The sequence below is a fragment of the Hyaloscypha bicolor genome (genome assembly GCF_002865645.1).
Source record: "Hyaloscypha bicolor E unplaced genomic scaffold K444scaffold_118, whole genome shotgun sequence".
Lineage (NCBI taxonomy): Eukaryota > Fungi > Ascomycota > Leotiomycetes > Helotiales > Hyaloscyphaceae > Hyaloscypha > Hyaloscypha bicolor.
In genome coordinates, this window is record NW_020194620.1 from 273,278 (window position 1) to 291,823 (window position 18,546).

General features: G+C 42.7%; 5 protein-coding genes across 5 annotated transcripts; 1 reads left to right on the top strand and 4 right to left on the bottom strand.

Annotated features, from left to right (window-relative positions):
- Positions 1-3,271: 3,271 nt before the first annotated feature.
- On the bottom strand, positions 3,272-5,112 carry K444DRAFT_693352 (HK97 family phage prohead protease; the record flags this gene model as incomplete). The annotated part of the gene is made up of 4 exons (XM_024887842.1): positions 3,272-3,736; positions 3,791-4,513; positions 4,563-4,936; positions 4,992-5,112. 4 exons carry the CDS (start codon positions 5,110-5,112, stop codon positions 3,272-3,274), a joined length of 1,683 nt encoding a protein of 560 aa, XP_024733071.1.
- Positions 5,113-9,124: 4,012 nt separating this feature from the next.
- K444DRAFT_665833 (uncharacterized protein) lies at positions 9,125-12,353 on the bottom strand. Its single transcript, XM_024887125.1, has 2 exons — positions 12,075-12,353; positions 9,125-12,021 (listed from the first exon to the last, which is right to left on the bottom strand). The coding sequence occupies exons 1-2, from the start codon at positions 12,301-12,303 to the stop codon at positions 9,197-9,199; spliced, it is 3,054 nt and encodes a 1,017-aa protein (XP_024733072.1). The 5' UTR covers positions 12,304-12,353; the 3' UTR covers positions 9,125-9,196.
- Positions 12,354-12,584: 231 nt separating this feature from the next.
- K444DRAFT_654398 (beta-lactamase/transpeptidase-like protein) lies at positions 12,585-14,508 on the top strand (the record flags this gene model as incomplete). Its single annotated transcript, XM_024885942.1, has 5 exons — positions 12,585-12,606; positions 13,049-13,417; positions 13,469-13,605; positions 13,654-13,945; positions 13,993-14,508. The coding sequence occupies 5 exons, from the start codon at positions 12,585-12,587 to the stop codon at positions 14,415-14,417; spliced, it is 1,245 nt and encodes a 414-aa protein (XP_024733073.1). The 3' UTR covers positions 14,418-14,508.
- Positions 14,509-14,738: 230 nt separating this feature from the next.
- Positions 14,739-16,172, bottom strand: K444DRAFT_594525 (glycoside hydrolase family 5 protein; the record flags this gene model as incomplete). Its single annotated transcript, XM_024878355.1, has 4 exons — positions 14,739-15,146; positions 15,202-15,241; positions 15,301-15,827; positions 15,881-16,172. The coding sequence occupies 4 exons, from the start codon at positions 16,170-16,172 to the stop codon at positions 14,845-14,847; spliced, it is 1,161 nt and encodes a 386-aa protein (XP_024733074.1). The 3' UTR covers positions 14,739-14,844.
- Positions 16,173-16,460: 288 nt separating this feature from the next.
- On the bottom strand, positions 16,461-18,285 carry K444DRAFT_566614 (uncharacterized protein). The gene is made up of 2 exons (XM_024877136.1): positions 18,218-18,285; positions 16,461-18,161 (listed from the first exon to the last, which is right to left on the bottom strand). The coding sequence occupies exon 2, from the start codon at positions 18,064-18,066 to the stop codon at positions 16,651-16,653; it is 1,416 nt and encodes a 471-aa protein (XP_024733075.1). The 5' UTR covers positions 18,067-18,161; positions 18,218-18,285; the 3' UTR covers positions 16,461-16,650.
- Positions 18,286-18,546: the final 261 nt, after the last annotated feature.

Below are 18,546 nucleotides of genomic sequence, written 5' to 3' on the forward strand. Positions count from 1 at the left end.
CTAATTTCAACAGAGATCAAGGCAAAAGAGTGTGTCCCGACATACAGCTCAATAGACTCTCAAGTTACTTTTGCTCTTGGATTCACGAAGCATTTATGATACCTTGCCTACTCTGAGTTTCCGTTGTGGGACAAGTTGTTGCTGAGAACCGATAAAGTGTTTCCTACCTTCACCGCAGACACAGAACGGGGTTTCAGTTGAACCATAGTATCGCTTAAGTTGAACCATAGTATCGCTTAAGTTGAACCATATTATCAAACTCTGCATATGCTCGTTTATTTAACTTATCCATAGTATCGCTTAAGGAAGCGAGACAGCTAGCCGAGTAAATGAATAGGTTTTGTGGCAGTTATATTTTGGCATGTGCTCTGCATATGTATAGCCTATGGGCTATACGGGCTAGAAAGGTTCGGGTTAGTCCCGAGCTTGCGAGGGGGCTTAGGGTCAGGGCTTAGGGTCAGTCCGGGGGGTTCGGGGGCGGCGAGAGCCCCCCGCATTGGGATATATTAAAGCGTAAAGGCCCTACGGATTAGGATTAGCATATGCTAAGTATATGGGTTCCATATACCGAGTATATGCTTGAGTAATAGTAATAATAAAGCCAGATATATTCTAATTTACTTATGTGCTTATTAGTAATAGAGGTTCAGTATATACCAAGCATATGCTTGAGTAATAGTAATAGTAAAGCATTCTAACTTACTTATATGCTTCTTAGTAGTAAATATTAAGCATATGCTAGGAGTATGCCTAGCTGGCGCCTGGCGGGCCGTTGGGAGGAGGTCGGGAATGGAAGGAGTGTGTGAACGAGGACAGGTGTCTGTATCATTAAAGCTAGTAGACACAGAGTGGTTTTTGGTAAGGAAAGTTGGTCCATATTATGGAAAATACAAGGGTATTCTCGCTACTGATAATATGGTTCAACTACTGGCTCACATAGAATACAGGCAATCGGGGAATGCAACTTTCTTAGAGAGGGATCTTTGTGGATTGGCGAAATCAAGGCCGAACCTTGAAATATTATGAAGTGCAGCCGGCGCTATGCAATGGTGGTATAATTTATCCGGGATGTGAAAGATTGAATCACACATGTACTGTACGAACTTCGAAGTACACATTCTCCGATCTCCATTTTTTTATCCCCACCCATCCCCGAAATTTCAAAACCCACGGAGCGACTGGAATCATGCTCGTATCACAAACGCGGCGCGATAAGGCCAACGACGTTATAAAAACCATCGACTAGTATGCAAAGAAAAGTGTTCAAGACTTTGCTACGAAGATTGCGGTATAAAGTGACCGGATTACGGGGCATTTACGCTCGCGTAAGGGGCTTAGCGTATCCGGGGTGTGATTTAAGGTACTACACCCCCTATAAGCCTTGTAGCTCTGGGCTTGAAGCTCTCAATCACGGCTGTGAGACATTTACAAAGTCGTAGAACATCTTCAAGAGGATATCACTAGCTGGGAGTGGCGACTCTGCCCCTGTAAGTACAAGGGATATGCCTTCTAAAGGTGTAGTACCCCTTATTCACAGTTTGCAGGGTGCTTATAGACGAGTAGCCTGGAAATATAGGGGGCTTTAGTAGTTGAGTGTAGTAGAAAGTGGCCTGAAAGTCAACTTGAGGTACAAATGCCCTGTGATCCCGTCGCTTTATGCCGCAATCTTCGGATTGCTTTAAGCGCCAGAAAAATCACTCTCACTTCCTCTAGCCATTCCTCACCCCCAATCTCAAGTCCAATATCGCCGGGTTTCTCAACTTCCATGCCACCCACTGACCCTCATTTCAGATCTTCTCCTTGTTTCCACAGCTACAGCACTTCCGCTTCGGGACGAGCATATTGATACCAAATATACATTCATCATATGAAGCACGCGGCTTGTGGCCACAGTTGGCGCATTTGACGCATAAATATGGGTTATCAGATTTACCGCTCTTTTGCTTGACAGGTGCGTGCTTTGCGGCTGCTGAGTTTGGATCGATGTAATCGGGGGTATTTCCTCGAGAGGATATTCAGAGTGCGGGATGAATATTTTATGTGTTTTCTTTGTGATCTGGCGGAGTGGACTGTTTAAGGTTGTGTTTGGAGGGTGGCGGAGTTTGTAACGAGACTCTGGATTGACGAGGGGTCTTTATGCTTCACGGGTTTGGGGACTAATAAAGTGAATCAGTCATGGTTCGATTCCCGAATGTGGTAAGTGTCAATCATCAATCTATAATAGAACAATGACTCGAGCATATTTGCTCTTTCCAGAGCGCGAAGAATGAAACACCATTCACTTGAACGATGGATTTGGTCTCTTCGTACTTTCGAAAACTAGAAGCATGACATGACGATCATCTATTTTTATCAAAAATAGGTTAGTCATACTACAAATTTGCGCCTGAAGTTCACATAAAAATATTTACTCATGATACGATATCCCCCTCCCCATCTCTAATCAATATCCCACTCAAGAATAAAGTTTGTTCAAATGCTAAAACAACTCAAAGGCTTCGTCAGCAGCTCGCCACCAGCGAAGCCGCAGCTTCCACCTCCATGCAACCACCCCTACTGCACCTGCACCCACCCAGCCTACTGTCTCAGAACCCTTGGCGAAGAGACCATCTCCCTCTCAGATGTTCATTCCATCAACACCCTAATATCCGACCACTTCTCTGGCCACGAAGTGGACTATGGATGGGACTCTGACGAAGGCTGGTTCGAGTTTTGCCACAGATGTCACCAGGAACGCTGCCAGGACTGTCAGAGAGGGGATCTAACCCAAGTGACGAATTTCGAGGATGTGTTGACGTTTGAGACCCGAGAGGTGTGGATTTGTAGTCCCTGCAAGCATAGACGGTGTCCAGGTTGGAAGTTGAACATTGCGAGTGCATGTGCGAAATGTAGACATGGAGTTTGTGCGGAGTGTATGGTTGGGGGAGATGAGAAAAGAGGGTTATTCTGTTGTCGATGTACATGGGAGAAGAACTTAGTGAATTGTGTAGAAGGAGAGGCTTCGACGGAAACCCGGATAACCGGGAGTGAGGAAAGTGGATTCGCAAAGGATAGTGTGGACATCTTGTGTTAAAAGGAACTATTCCGAGCCACCAACTTAAGATGGAGGGTGGAGATTGCGGAAGTCATCATTGGAGGGATTAGAAACGAGTGACAGTGACAAGAATCAAGGCTGGGAGAGCGAGGTTTGCAGTGAGGGCTAGGCAGAGTAAACTCTGGCGAAGCTGACTGGCGAAGTCGTTTTCTGTAGTAAATGACATGCAGTGACATTCTATGCCTTCACAACTTCAAACCCATTCCACCCATCCAAAGCCTCCCGACATTCAATAATGTAGTTCGGAATCCCCCCAGCATAGTTAACCTGCTCAAATGCCTTCCCAGGCATACTTCCACCCATGTACGTTGATTTCGTTGTCGGAAACAAACTCGCATTGCTGATGTCATTGATGCGCTGCTTCCACACTTTGGTGGCCGTCGTTGTGGGGTTGATGTACTTGATGCTCTGGCGTTCCATCTTGCGGATGCAGTCGACGATCCACCGGCCCTGAACTTCAACAGTGCTTGGACCGTTTGAAAGAAGTGTTGGGCCGTGTGGACCATAGAGATGGAACATGTTCGGGTACCCGGACACCGTCATGCCAAGGTAGGTGTTCGCTGCCGCTTTCCACTCATCATGGAGATTGGTGTTGTTGATACTTTTGAGGCCCATGTGGGTCATGCCACCGGTTGTGATATCCTGTCTTGAATATTAGCTACAATGCATATCTTGGGGGTGGTTCGGGAGTCTGACAAAACCTGTAGCTATGGCGACGACGTCGAATTCTTCGTGGCTGCCGTCCTCGAGCTTGATACCTGTCTCGGTGAACTCGGTAATGGGGTTGTTCTTGATGTCGATGATATCAACATTGGGCCTGTTGAATTGCTCGTAGTAGTTCTGCTCCAGACAGGGCCTCTTTACGCCGAAGAAGTGCGGCATCTTCAGTGGTGCCAAGATGTCCCGCTTCCTGGGGTCGCCAATTCGATTTCTTACATGCTTGGCCCAGAAATTGTATGCTTCCTTGTTGGCATCAGCATTTACCAGCATGTCCTTGTAGTTGCCAATCCAGAAGCGGAATCCTCCGTAGTCCCACAGCTTGTGGTAAAATGCCTCACGATCTTCTGGGGAATCATCGAATGTATTCTTCTCATACAGAGTGTAGAAGAATCCACCAAAGCACTTTTCGCGGTATTCGAAAAGGCGGTAGTACCACTGCTTTCCGAGATTCTGTTCTTCTGGGGTGAGCATGCGCTTTTGCATAGGGATTGCCAGATTGGGTGTCCGTTGGTACACTTTCATCTCGCCGACTTCGGGTCCCCATTCCTGGGCAATTTGAACCCCAGAGGCGCCCGTGCCAATTACCGCGCAACGCTTTCCCTTAACGTTGACACCTTCCTCGGGCCAGAAAGAAGAATGGTGAATGACCCCCTTGAACTTATCAAGGCCTTTGAAGGGTGGGATGTAGCGCTTGGATGCCTACAAATGTAAGTCAGGGTCCAGCATGGAAAGAGTCTGGCATGCGTACAAATCCAGCGGCGACAATGAAATACTTTGCCTTTGCCACACGACCGTCTTCGGTCTCGACGTGCCACTTCCCTTCAGAAGGTTTGAATTGCGCACCAGTTACAACTGTTTCGAACGAACAATCCTTCTTGATATCGAGAACCTTGTCCACATGGTCAAAGTAAGCTCGAAGCTCTTGATAATTCGGGTAGTTGGTAGTCCATGTCCAATCTTTGTAGACCTCTGGCCAAGAGAACTGATACTCAGGTACCTCAGAGTCAACTCGGGCTCCGGGATAGCGATTCCAGCGCCAAGTTCCGCCGAGGTCGGTGCCAGCTTCATAAATGACTGCCCGAAGACCATGCTCTCGGAGTGTTTTGAGACAGAAAACACCACCTAAGATTAATGTGAGTTTTGCGGGCCATTGAAGTTGTGCTGGTATAATGCATACCGAAACCTCCTCCTACAATAATAACATCAACGTCCAAATCATCGGCGTAGGGTCCGATGTTGCTACGACGGTGGGAGTATTGTGTCAGTTCAGTTTTCATGCCCTTATCGATGGAACCCATATTGACGGATGATTGTGTGGCTTGGCTTGCAAAGGAAGAAATAATGTTTTGTTTTGTTGATCGAATGACGACAGAAAACATGTGTTGATTGCTCAGAATAAAAGCTCTGGTTAGTTGGGAAATGCTCACTATATCAGTTCCTCCCTGATCCAGCGCAGAGGCCCTTTGGATCAATTTGATCCACTTTCTATCCTTACCGCCACGCTGTATACCTTTCCGGAGCCGCGATTGAATACTCGTTCGTACCTCCCACCAGTGGTAGGTATCAGGATCCGGCTGCAGGATAGGTTCGGAGCCGCTACCAGTCACATTGCCTCTACTATTCTGGAAACAAGTTAGGCTTGTAGCATGTCGGTCGCGGGCAAACTTGGAGATGATCCACCTTGGAACAGGCCTAAAATCTGATATATCCTGCTGTGTTATTAGTAAATCTGACATACCTTCTCTACCCGCCGCATTAAGCTAGCTAATTAATTAATGCAATGAACCTTACAGGCTTTATAGCTTGTAGAAGAGTAGGTTTAGCGATGTTTATAAGGCCTGCACGCTATATTTTGGCCCCGGAAATCCTGTAAGGCCCTATAATTATAGTGCTTCCCTCGCTATCAGGCAACAGCTCTAGTAATTACAAGACTTATAGCCTCGACCTTTATAGCTATTCCTAATTCTCAAAATTTGTAAAACTTTAATAAAAACCTTTCTAAAACTATATTCAAATTATGAAAATAAAATATATAAGTTTATAATATAAATTGCAATATTTTTATTAAATAAGAATATTAAAAGTATTTAAGGTAATTTAGGAAATAATAGTAATAATAATAGTAGTAATAATAGTAATAATAATAATGGTAATAATAATAAGAATATTAATAGCTTTATAATTCTTATTAATTAATTAACTTAATATAATTAATAAAGAAAATATATTAAATTTACTAATAATATAATAAAATATATTAGATTTTAGGCCTTTAAAACGTTTTATAAATATTATAGACCGTATTAATAAGTATTAAGTAATACTAGTATTAAATTACTATTAATTTTATTATAATTTCATTTTTCTTTCTTTATTCTTTCTTTATATAATTATTTTACTCTAAATATATTCTTAAAATATTTTATTTATTAAAATAAACGGCTTTTTTAGATTATTTGAAATAATACTATTTATTATTTAATATTTAATAAAAATTTAATTCTTTTTTATTATTATATAACTTTTAAAAAATATATTTAAAATTATTATTTACTTATTTCTCTTAAGCTTATTATCTTTAAGAATTGAAAAAAGTTAATTAATAAACTAAAATATTTTATTAATAAGCTTAAATACTGAAAAATATAAAGAAGTTTAATTTATAAATTTATTAAAGAATTCTTATAAAAGCCTTAATTATTCTTATTATTATATAAAACCTCTTTTATAATATAAAAAAATAACTAGAGTTTTATATATTTTATTACGTTTTAAATAAAGCTTATAAAAGTATATTTCTTATTTCTTATTTTGTTTCCTTTATTAAAATTAAAGAATTCTAAGTCTAATATAAGAATATTATATAAGAAATTTTTTAATTAATAATTTTATATGTTTATATTTCTTTAAATATTTAAATATATTTAAATTACTTTTTAAATTTTTTTAAAAAGATTAAACTAATTATATTATAATATAAGAGCTTAATATTAAGTAAAATATATATAAATTTATTATATTAGCTATATTATTAATTTTATTATATAAGTCTTTTAATTTTTTAAATTAATTAAAATAAAGAAATTTAAATTATATAAATTAAATAATTATAATAAAATAAAAAAAAAGTAAAGTTTAAGCTTTTAAGTTTATTTAATAAATTATATTATATTATAACTTATATTAGTAAATTATTTATTTATATAATTAAGTAAATAAAGATTATAAATAAAATAACTAATATTAAATAAATAAATATTTCATTTTATAAAACCTAAAAGGCTTTATATAATTATAAATTTCTTTATTATTATTTATTATAAAACGAAATATTATTTTTATAAATTATATATTTTATATAATAAATATCTTTAAAAAATAATTATAAGTTTCTTATTTTTCTTATATAAGTTTAGTTAAATATAATATAAGCTAAGTTTTAAAAAAGTAATAAATTTATATAATTTAATAAATATTATATTAAAACTATTCTTTTTATTATATTATATTATTAATTTATAATTTAGGCTTTTATATATAATATATTAAACTAATTAATTAAGAAATATATAAATTTAATTCTTATAAATATAAATTAATTTTAAAATATAAAAATAAAGTTTTTTATTATTATTTAAATAATAATATTTCTTTCTTATATAATAAAAAGTTATTAAAGCTTAATATCTTTAATTAAATTATATAACTTATAAATAAAAATAAATAAAAGAATTAAAATTCTTAAAATTCTTAAAATTCTTATAATATTAATAAATAAGAGGCTTATATTTAATAAAGCTTTTATTTATAATTATTAATATTTCTTTAATTTCTTTAATAAGTAATAAACTAAAAAGAATTCTTTTAAAAATATAATAAATACACGTAATAGCATATAAATAGGTATTAGATATTATAGATCTAGTTCTCTATTTTGGGTAAAGCTTATAATCGGAATTATACAGGTAATCGGAATTATACAGGTAATCGGAATTATACAGGTAATCGGAATTATACAGATTATATGGGATCATGTTTCCTAGTTAAGTAAAGCGCTTTGCAGGTTTGGCTAAGTACTAGGGAATATATAGGGAGATACTCCTAGCTTTAGAAAGGGGTATTAATTAGTCTTTTATTAGAATTAATTCTTGGAATTAGTTATACTTATAAGTATTACTCTATAGCTTACTTACCTTAATTACTTGTATATTACCCTGCTATTATGTGCCTTACAAAAAATTTATTATAAAATAAGCTAAAATAAGAAATAAAAAAGTATTTAAAATATTAAAACAAGTAGTATTTTTTTTAAAATAATTTTTAAAACTCTTATATAATTAAAGAACTTTTTAAATATTATTTAAGTTTTATTTTATTTTAATTTTCTCTGTTTTTCTTTACTAATATTATTATTTATAAAAGAGCTTTTTATTACTTTTTATATCTTATAAGTTTTTAATATAATAATAATATATTAAATAATTTGGCCCTAAATAACTTTTTTATTTCTAGTTTTATAAATCTAAACTAATAATAATTTTCTTATTTTTAATTATATTTATTATATAATAATTAATAAATTTAAAGGCTTATTTCTTTTAATACTAGTAATACTTCTAATATTAATATAAATTAGTTCTTTTTTTATAATTAATAAATAATAAATATTATATAATAAAACTAATTAAAGTCTAATATTATTATAATTAATAATAATAATAATAATAATAATAATAATAATAATAATAATAATAATAATAATAATAATAATAATAATAATAATAATAATAATAATAATATAATAGCTTTAGAAAGGCCTTTCTTATTTCTTATAAAGGTTATATAATAGTATTTAGCCTCTTAATAATGTAATTTATAAAAGCCTTTATTAAAAAAAAATGAGGGTATATAGGGATTACCTCGCTTAGGAACGAGGGGATCAATCTAATACTACCCGTTCCTGACTATCACAAACCCCTGGAACGTCCTGGCACGTTTCGTTCAGTACGGAACATCGCCAAGCCTAGTCGCGGGGATCTGAATTTACCTACGCTGTATTCGGCTGAAAAGTCTGCCTCAAGCTAGTTTGCGGTGCCGCACTCATGTCCGGAACCGCCTCAATATCGTAAAGAGCGGAGCCGACTCCTCCCTTACACCTTTACTGCGGAGCAGGATTGAACGATTCAAATCTGCGGATCGAAATACTGTACTGACAACGGAGCAAAAACCCGTGCAAAGAGTGGTCCCAGAACAGGGATCTAGATATTTGATATTGAAACCTCACGGCTCCATATCAAAGGAGAAATGAATGCTTTTTGATTTAAGTTGAATCTGTATACTCCAATGGCACGACTTTGTATGCTACTCATAGGAACGAAGATGTCATATAAGTGACTCGAAATGATCAACGCCCATCAAATCAACGTGAAAATTCTGCATTGCATCTTCCTCTAAGAATCCAAACTTAGCATCTCCACCTGTCTGAGCAAAACCGTTCATCTCAGCTGACAATCCAGAAAAAGAGAAGTCGTCGTCCACCGAGAATCCAGGTTCAAGCCATTCTTCTGAAATCCGGGACATTTCCGCAGTGACCATCTTCTCCCCGGCGTCCTTCAAAGCCTTTGTTAACACTTTGGCCGCAAGGAACGCCATATCAGACTTTCTGCCCAAGTACCACAAAGCTTCAACGCACGATTCACTACACTCTAAGGCCTGCTTGCAGCCTTTCACGGGATCAGTTCCATACTTAGACATTGCTGCATCGGCCAGGAGTAAAGCTCCAGCTTTAGCAAACACACGAATCAAGACCTCAGTCCACGGCTCGGTAAGTAGGGCTCCTTGATTCATCGCATAATGGAATTCGCCTGCGTCAGGGAAAGATGCATCGTCCCTCGGACAGGAACATCTTGCCAGGTCGGCGACAGCATGTGATGTACGTCGGCGGAGAGCAGTGACCAGGCCACATGATTCGCGCCAGCGACGCTGAGATTCGAGACCTAACTGGCCGCCGGTGTCGATAGCTTGGATGGCATCGGCGAGCAGAAGTACTGCAAGGTGCCAGTGTCCGGTTAGGCAGATGTACCAAGATTGAATCCGAGCGGGAAGTTGGTCGTGATGAGCGACGAGGTCGAGGATAAAAGGTCCATACAAGGCATTCCAGTATTGATGCACATGGAGAGCGTCTTTTATGGCTTCTTCCAGCTGCTCTCCGTGGACATGTCTTGATATCAAGGTTTGTATTCGTGTGACTCTGCGGAAGAGCAAGACTTTGATGGGAGCAGCATCGGCGAGCGCAGTTGCTGCAGACTGGTACGAACATGGCCAGCGGATAGGTGGGGTCCTATTACGAAGAGCTTGTTCTTGAAAGAAAAACATGCTCCAGAGCTTTGAAGTACTTGTTGGCATTAAACGATCCGGAATATGTTGTTCCATCAGTAGGGCTTGACTGCTTTCGCCGTCATGGCCGTGCCGGCATAGATAATTTGAATCAGGAGCAACTTCGAGATGTATATCGCTGTCTTCATCGGATACAACGAGTGGCCGGGTATGTATTGCGGCTGAGAGGGTGTCGAACATAACTCCGAGCCAGTAAAGCAGATCCACAGTTTTTCTGTCTTCCTGGGTAAGCTGTGCAGAGATGGAGTCAACTCCCGTCTTTATCCGTCCGCTTTCGTCTTTGGATTTCCATCGTTGTACCTTCCCTCCATCCACCTTGCATCGGAGAGTATGTATGTGGCGAAGTCCTTGTTCTAGGAAAATCGGGGGTCCATCTCGATCAATAATATCTTCGATCTCCCCGACGAGTCTGGTATGCGCTTCCCGATCCGTGGCCGCCGACGTGGAACCACTCTGTTCGTTATATTCACTCTCTGGAGTCAAAGCTGTGTGTAAACTTCTTGAAGATCTTTTTCTGACTTTTGACCGTGGGGAGGGGAAGTGCTGGTCGACACCCAGTGGTTTCTGAGTAAGACCAAAAATGATGTGAGCAAAAACAACCCGAAATGATTCCACATGTGTTGCATCTTGAATTGCACGTCTTGCTTGAGCCCAAAGTGATTCTTGAATGATCCTATCAAACTCTATTGCTGGAGGTATAAAGTCGTCCAAATGATGGCTGGCGGTGCCTTGCGCCTCGTCGTTGACGAGATCGTTGGTCCCCTCCCATGGGGCCTTGTTCGTATTCACAGACTGAAATTTTTCTTGGCTCCGCTGGCTCGACTGAGACCACTGAGTTGCAAAAGCCATGATTGCAAGGTTTAGTGCGCTAGAAGCTGCCTTCTCTTCGGACCCGGTCAGCGGCCTGTCCCGAACGACAGCAGACTTCCGATCAAGATTGATGACCCGTCTACATATTCTGTTTGACCAATCAGGGCCCCATTCGCGGAGCATTGATGGGTCCATTGAGTCAGCGCAGTTTGAAGTTAATGCTCGGTTGCCGTAAGGACACGTCCTCTCTGTCAACCAGCATGATAGTGCATTTTCAAAGCTATCATGGTACACCTTCATCAAATTCTTAGTCATAAGACTCTTATTGGTGAAAGTTGCCATGTTTTCTGATATGGAGAAAGGAGAGATATCGGCTGGTGTCTGGAATGGTCGTTTCCTTCGCCTTGAGTTGCGAGGTTGTTTCCCCCCAATTTGAGAAATGTCAGAGGCAGCGGAAAAATTGAATCCTGTTGGGTTATTTGCCCCTTCTGAGTTTTTATCGTGGAATGGCTCAGGGTTGAGGGGCTCACTCCAGACGAAATTTGAGAATGGGAGTGGTTGGCCGATTTCTTCTCCATCAAAGGTCCTTCTGTTCCAAGATTGCGATGTGCTGGAGAAAGTTTTGGGACTTGCAGACACACTATCCCCTTCCGAAATGTCATCGAAGTCCCATCGTGGCGAAGGAGGCCTGGCTGAGTGGTCAAGACTGACGACAGAGGAGAGTTCGCTCTGTCCACCGCCTGCACGTGGCACCTTTTTGGGAATTGAGGACGATGCGGAAAGAAAGTTTGAACGTTCTCGGAAACCATTCGATGACAGACTGCCCAGGCTCGGAATATCTGACTGCATTTCAGTTGCTCGCAGCTTGGTGCGCTTCGAAAATGGTCCTGGCCCATTGTTCGTTCGTCGGACACGGTCTCTCTCTTGTGAGAAAAGCCATACGAAGGTGCAATCCTTGCCAGTTTTTGTGCAGTTCGAGCATGGACCCAGAGGAAATGTTCCTAGGTGATGTCAGAAACCCCACAAGAGCAATCAGAATGGAACTCTAACACACCTCTTCCCCAGCTACCTTCTACATTACCATCGGCCAAATCATTTCCGAAATCTTTCAGAATGATGGCATCACACCCTTTTTTGCCTTTCCTGCACTGATCACAGCTTCGATGCTGCTTTCGACCAGACTTTGATACCACGCCGGGAAGAGACTGATCTCCCCAAAGTACTCGTTCCACAGCTGAATCTTCCCACGCTGGTAGAGGTTGTTGCAATGCTCGTTTCGTCATCGTGAGTTGAGTTGTTGAAGCATGGAGGAATGGCGCCGGCTCCGTTTCTGGTCCCCAGATAATAGAGGAGGGAGCAGGTTTCGGGCTCGAGGGGTTAGAGTGCGGGGGGCGCAGGAGGAACAGGGGAGGTGAGAATGCGGGGAAAAGCCAGGGTCACCTCGGATGCTCGGCTGGGCTCACGTCCTATCGTATCTCGTTTAGAAAAGGGGGTGGGGGCAAGGCAAAGCGGAGCACACCGCAATATTCCATATACTCGTATCCCCAGCTCAGAAAGCATGGCCATGCCCTCTGCCCAGTTGCGAAGTCATTCTCAACGGCACTAACCGCACGAAGCCGTGCTTCATTCCAACCGCTATGTTAAAATTCGATTCAACAAGGCCCAGTCTCGAGGAAGATTGCGGGGTCCCCTGAATTCTGCATGATCTGTGCACGCTAACCTGTTCCGGCGCTGACACTAGAGATCTGCAGCTCCACAATGAGCGGGCTGCATGAAAACACAGACGGCTCCGAATCTCCATCGGAGCCGTTGGCCAAGGAGGTCTGCGGTTCCCAAAGAAGGAACCATGAGATGGGGTCGGATCACGATCTGACTACTTTTCGTTGCGAAGTCTATTCAATTATTGTCACATAATACCCTGCAGCTGCAAGTGTGGCATCTACCATGCTACCTTCTGTATCAGATATCTCGTTTCTGCAACTTCTCATCTCTGAAATACTCTTAAAATGGTGCAATTATCTACGGCAGTGCTTGATTCCCTCCGTCAAACTGTCGATACCGCCTGCACAGACCAGAAGGCGGACATCCCAGGTGCGACCGTTGTAATTGTAGGGCGAGATGGCAAAGAACTTTTTGCTCACTGCGCAGGCAAGCGTGGCGTCAATAGCCATGAGCCAATGACCCAGGACAATGTATACTGGATTGCATCTTGCACCAAGCTGATTGTTGGCATAGCTCTTTTGCAGCTCGTGGAACAAGGTAAAATCGCCTTGGACAACTCAAGCCAATTGGAGGAGTTATGCCCGGAGTTGAAAAGTGTCAAGGTTTTGCAAGATGACGGTACATTGGTGGAGAAGAAAACGGGGATTACTCTCCGAATGCTCTTGACCCATACTGGTACGTGATGGGACTCCATGCAAAGACTGATATGGTTCTGAATTTTTGTAGCTGGATTCGGGTACACTTTCTTCAATGAGAAGCTTCGAGATTATAGTTTTCCTGTTGGCTACGATGAGTTCTCCGGAAGTATGCACGACATGCTGCAACCGTTGGTTAACCAACCAGGAGAGGCATGGGAATACGGCGTAAGTCCAAATCCAGGTTGGACGAATATTGGTTAATAACAATGTCAGATCAACATAGATTGGGCTGGTATTGCCCTCGAGCGAGTCACCGGAAAATCCCTTAACGAATACCTTCACGAGAATATCTTCAAGCCCCTAGGTCTCAGCGACATTTCCATGATTCCAACAAAGTCCATGAAGAGCAAGCTAGCCTACATGAACCAACGAAATCCGGACGGACCCTTGATGAGTCGGGATCATCCACTTCGACGGCCACTGGTGGTGGAATCTGCAGAGGAAATCTCCTCCTGCTTTAATAGTGGCGGGGCCGGCTGCTTTGCTAAACCTCGAGACTATTGCCGTGGGTCCACTGTCCCTTCTCCGTTGTCATTTATCTTACCAGCACAGAGATCCTTGCGACACTTCTCAACAACGGAACTTCGCCCACTACAGGTGCCCGAATTTTGGCTGAAACAACCGTCGAAGAAATGTTTCGCAACCAAATCGAGAAGTTTCCTAACTTTGGGAGGCAAGGAATTCCAGCCGCGAAGCCGGACTTGACCAATGTTATCCCGGAAATCTACCCGGTTTCTGGAAATCCGGCTCAAGGTTGGGGGCTCACGATGATGCTGAGTAATGGGGGTGCAACTGGGAGATCAACCGGGGCCGGTTTCTGGGCCGGATTGCCGAACCTATGGTGGTGGTGCGATAGAGAGAACGGGGTTGCTGGCATAATTTGCACACAAATCCTACCTTTTGCAGATGGGAAGGTTTTAGGGATGTGGGTTGATATCGAAAGCAAGATATATGGTGCTCTTGGAGCGGGGAATTGAGCTGCGTTAGTCTAAATGGGCGAGGGATAACCTCATTTGACCGGAGATTTTACGAGATGACGATGCGAGTTTACAAGAAATAGAATGCCGTCCATAGTTCGCAATTCAAAAAGAAAGATTTTCCAGTTGCTTGAGGTTCCACGTAGCTGGTGTTTGTCACAACTTCAAAAAGAGTGAAAGATGAGTTATAGGTCCCAATTTTTATAAACGAGACTGATTTTTCACTTCGGAGGACATACAACAATTGCCAGAGGTTAAATGGTCCTGGAGAAAGAGCCCTCAAGCAAAATGTTCAGGCGACACATCCAAAACTTTATGCATGGGATTCTTGATAATAGCTTATTTCTTCAAAGAGGGTTGCCATAAAGGGCCAACTAGGCACAAGCAGCTCCTCGTCCCCAAACTTCCTCTCAAATCCACTCTCCCCCTAACCCTTTGCCTTGATATTAGAAACGTGCTGCGTAACCAGCGTGTTGAAATCGCTCGACCCATAGTAAATCGTATTCCCATCATCCGACGTCTTCCCACTGCTTAGCGTATCCCCGTACTGCCAGTACATATCACCGGCAATGCCTGCCGTGCTTAGCGCCGTAGCTTGCCGTGGCCCTTCAACAGCTGTTTTGTTAGTGGTAACGCCATATTCTTCCAGGATACACGGCTTGCCGACTTTAACGCAGATAGCGCCGTGGTTGGCGATCCAGGGAGAACCCCAGGTTGTCGATTCGCTCCCTGTACTTGTTAACTCCCATTTTTCTCTGGTGGAGAAGAAGTAGGATGTACTCACAGGAAGAAGGATAAAGATGGAAGGTCGCAAAACTGATATCCTACAAAGATTGTTGGTTCATCAAAGCAGATTAGAGGGATGATTTTTAAGGGAAGGTACAGGAATCCTCAAGTTCGCCTCAAAATCCATCCCTTCACCGGTCGTATAAGGATAGCTCCCATCGCCCCCACCATTAACGAAACCCTCATCGCCCATCGTAATCATATGATTAGAGTCCAATGACTTAATGTACGCACTCGTCTTGGTAGCCCAATCCGTCACAATGCTGGGGTTACACCCGTTGCACGTTGGTTCATTCGCTAACTCCCACGCAAAGATCGCCGTACTATCCTTATACTGACTTACGATAGCTTTGATGTAAGCTTGGTATTGTGCCTGGACTTTGGAGTTGGTGTACCAGGTTGTTTTCGTGGTGCCGTAGTAGGTGTTGTAGGCGGGCATACCGCCGTAATCGCCCCAGTTGTTCACGAAGTTGACGATTAGTTTTATGCCATGGGAAGAGGCGGACGAAACTACGTAGTCGAGGCGTTGGAGGCCGTTCGCTCCGGTATTTATTTGGGGCTGTTGGCCTGTGACGAAGCTCTGGTACCAGACTCCTGAGGTGGTTTGCGTTACGTCGTTGAAGCCTGAACGGCACTTGGTCAGTTTCAAGGACTTCAAGGGAGGGGAAGAGACGCACCCCAGACTCGAAGCACCTTTAAACCCGAGGATTGTAGGTGATCCATTACCTTGTCGACGTCGGTATTGGAGGTTAGGAAGCCGATCCAGTAGGCATTTGTCCCTGCGAAGTAGACAGTTGAGCCATCGATGTTGAACTTGAGGCCGGAAACTGAGGGGAAGGTCGCTCTTTTCTCGAGCTCACTTGAGGTTGCCTCATTTTCGGCTTCAGTCTGGGTTACTGAGCTTAAAGGAAAAGAAGTAGCCGTTGCCAGGACCACTACCGACAATAAGAGGATCTGGAGTATTTTCATGATGACAGAACTTCACCAAGAATAAATTCAAGCTGAGCAAGAAGTGGAGACTGGAATCAAACCTGAACGAGAGTTATCTCATGCCTGTATTTATACAATCCCCTTAAAAGCAATGCCGGCGGAGAATAACTTGTCCCGACATCAGCGACCCCCACTCCCCCCCCCAGCGGGGAAACCATGCTCGTCATATAAAACGGGATGAAAAATCCCGTCCAAACACTTGTAATATAGCAGAGCTACTTGCAGCCAAGTCGGGAATGGCTATTAGACAGGCTGTTCATCATTTGTGCTTCGGATAATAGATGTGAGGATCTCGACGTTGGGTGCGGAGATTGAGGTTCCGTACCGAATACGGAAGTGAAATTCATAACTCTGGCACTTGCGCAACTACAAGCGAATGTCGAAGTTGAAACAAGCCAAGCTCGACCCTTGACCTCATTCTCAAAGTGATATTAATGTTCGTTTCTGTTATACTAACCTACAAACAGCAAGGATAAGAACTCTGAACCCCGTCGCTGACAATGTGAGTCCTCGCCCCTCCATCATCTTCCTCCTCCAGTGAACTCCATCTATAGCGTCCAATTGGATCCCTCGCATGGGCCACTGTATTTGAGAATGCACTTCCACTAATCCCAATGAAAAAGTAGCTCTGCACCATCATGCCCATATCCACCGCCCCTTGAAAATCAAACGGCAGCGCATTAATCATTTCCAGCGTCGTGGGGTTCGCGCTCTTCTGAGCGAGCTCCCATTTATGCGTCACTTCCCAACCACGTGTTTTCCCCACCTCAGCAAACATTTCTACCTGCTTTTCGTCTCCGCATGCGAGGTAGACGAGCGGTTTCTGGGAGTTGATGCCGGAAGCGCTGCCTTTCCCATACTTGGCCCAGGCCTTGTCGAGCACGTCGAGATCGTTGTGCATTTGATCCTCGGCGGAATTCCAGATGCTGTCGTTCTCTGCTCTAAAATGCACCCCGTAATAAGGACGGTTGATATGTGTGAGTAATTGATTGACGATTTGTCTTGGCTTCTCGAGGAACCGGATGAGCATTGCTAGTTCATTCCAGAGTTTGAGATCCCCGCCTGTAGGGTCATTTGTGATGTTGTAGAGCAGGAAAAGGGAAGCGATCTTGATGACGCTGATTCCGGTTCCCGTGGTGCTGGAGTCCTTCTCTAGTTTGGCCAACTGATCGTCGAAGAACTTTCTGAACGGGTTGCCGGTCCAGAAATGGCTAACGGTGAAATGATAGCCGGGAGCCTTCGACACGTCGATCTCCCAGTGGTTCTTCACGGCCACTTTGTTCGCGTGGTCCGGCTTTAGTTGGTCTGGATGAATGATCTTCATCTTCGGACATGCTCTGCCCAGCGTCTCTACCAGGTGCTTCGTGTCGAACCATTGGTCGTATGGCATATATGCATCGCCAGTTTCGTCGTCATTGTTGTTGAATTCTAGCAAGTTGGTGTTGTCTCTTATCGGTATCGTTGGTAAAATGAGCCCCGTTCCAGCTTCAACCGCCATTTTGAAGCAGACCTTCACTTCTGACATGATAGAAGTCATGCCCGCGAACATTCCGCCACATTGCAGGTAGACATCCTCGTGCCATGTGGCGCGATCACATGCTTTTCGGAGAGCAGGGAAATCATGAGGGTTCGCGTCGTCAGGGGAGAAAACTTGGTTAAAATATAGCGAGACTGGAGCAGGGAGATGGCTATTCTTGACTATCGCCGCCGTTGAGGCTGTAGATGTGGTTGGAGTCGTGTGTTGAGAGATGGTGGACACAATCGAGGAACCAAACGAGGTGTTCTGTAATCGCCCCGAGCTGAGCCAGACCGTTACTAGAACACAGATACCAATCGCAGATATGACTGAACTGCGACGCAACGTCCCCAGCATCGTGAAAGGCTGTGGGTTGTTGATATCGAGAGGCGCGACATGAAAAGGAGCGAAGGTTCACCAGAAAAAGCTGACAAAACTTGATGTCATTAGGGCTGCACTACCCCTGTTAGTGCCCGTATTTGTGTGCGCCCTTGGGATATATCCTTACCGATCAATTAATACATGTCATCTTACGAAATCCATACGAAAGGCCTTCAAACTGCATGTAGAGTTCAGAATAAGTTTAAAAAAAGTATGATTGGAAAATGTTTGCGTGGCGCGTCAAGAGTTCCGGTGCAGCAAGGGGTGACTGTTCGTAACCCTTGTCATGCGCTGACTAATAGGACGCCTTTCCCGAAAGGAGATGGAAAAGGGGCGCAGATCCATCCCGATTCGCGACACATGAAATGAGCTCCGGCAAGTTGCCCGAGCCGAGGTGAGCTGGGGGTGATGAGCGCCTGAGCAAGAGCGGCAACCCCATGCGACGCATAAGAAAGA

Coding starts and splice junctions, on each gene's coding strand:
- K444DRAFT_665833 (XM_024887125.1), bottom strand. CDS start 12,303: ATGACGAAACGAGCATTGCAACAACCTCTACCAGCGTGGGAAGATTCA. Junction 12,022..12,074: donor AGAAGGTAGCTGGGGAAGAG/GTGTGTTAGAGT, acceptor GACATCACCTAG/GAACATTTCCTCTGGGTCCA.
- K444DRAFT_566614 (XM_024877136.1), bottom strand. CDS start 18,066: ATGCTGGGGACGTTGCGTCGCAGTTCAGTCATATCTGCGATTGGTATC.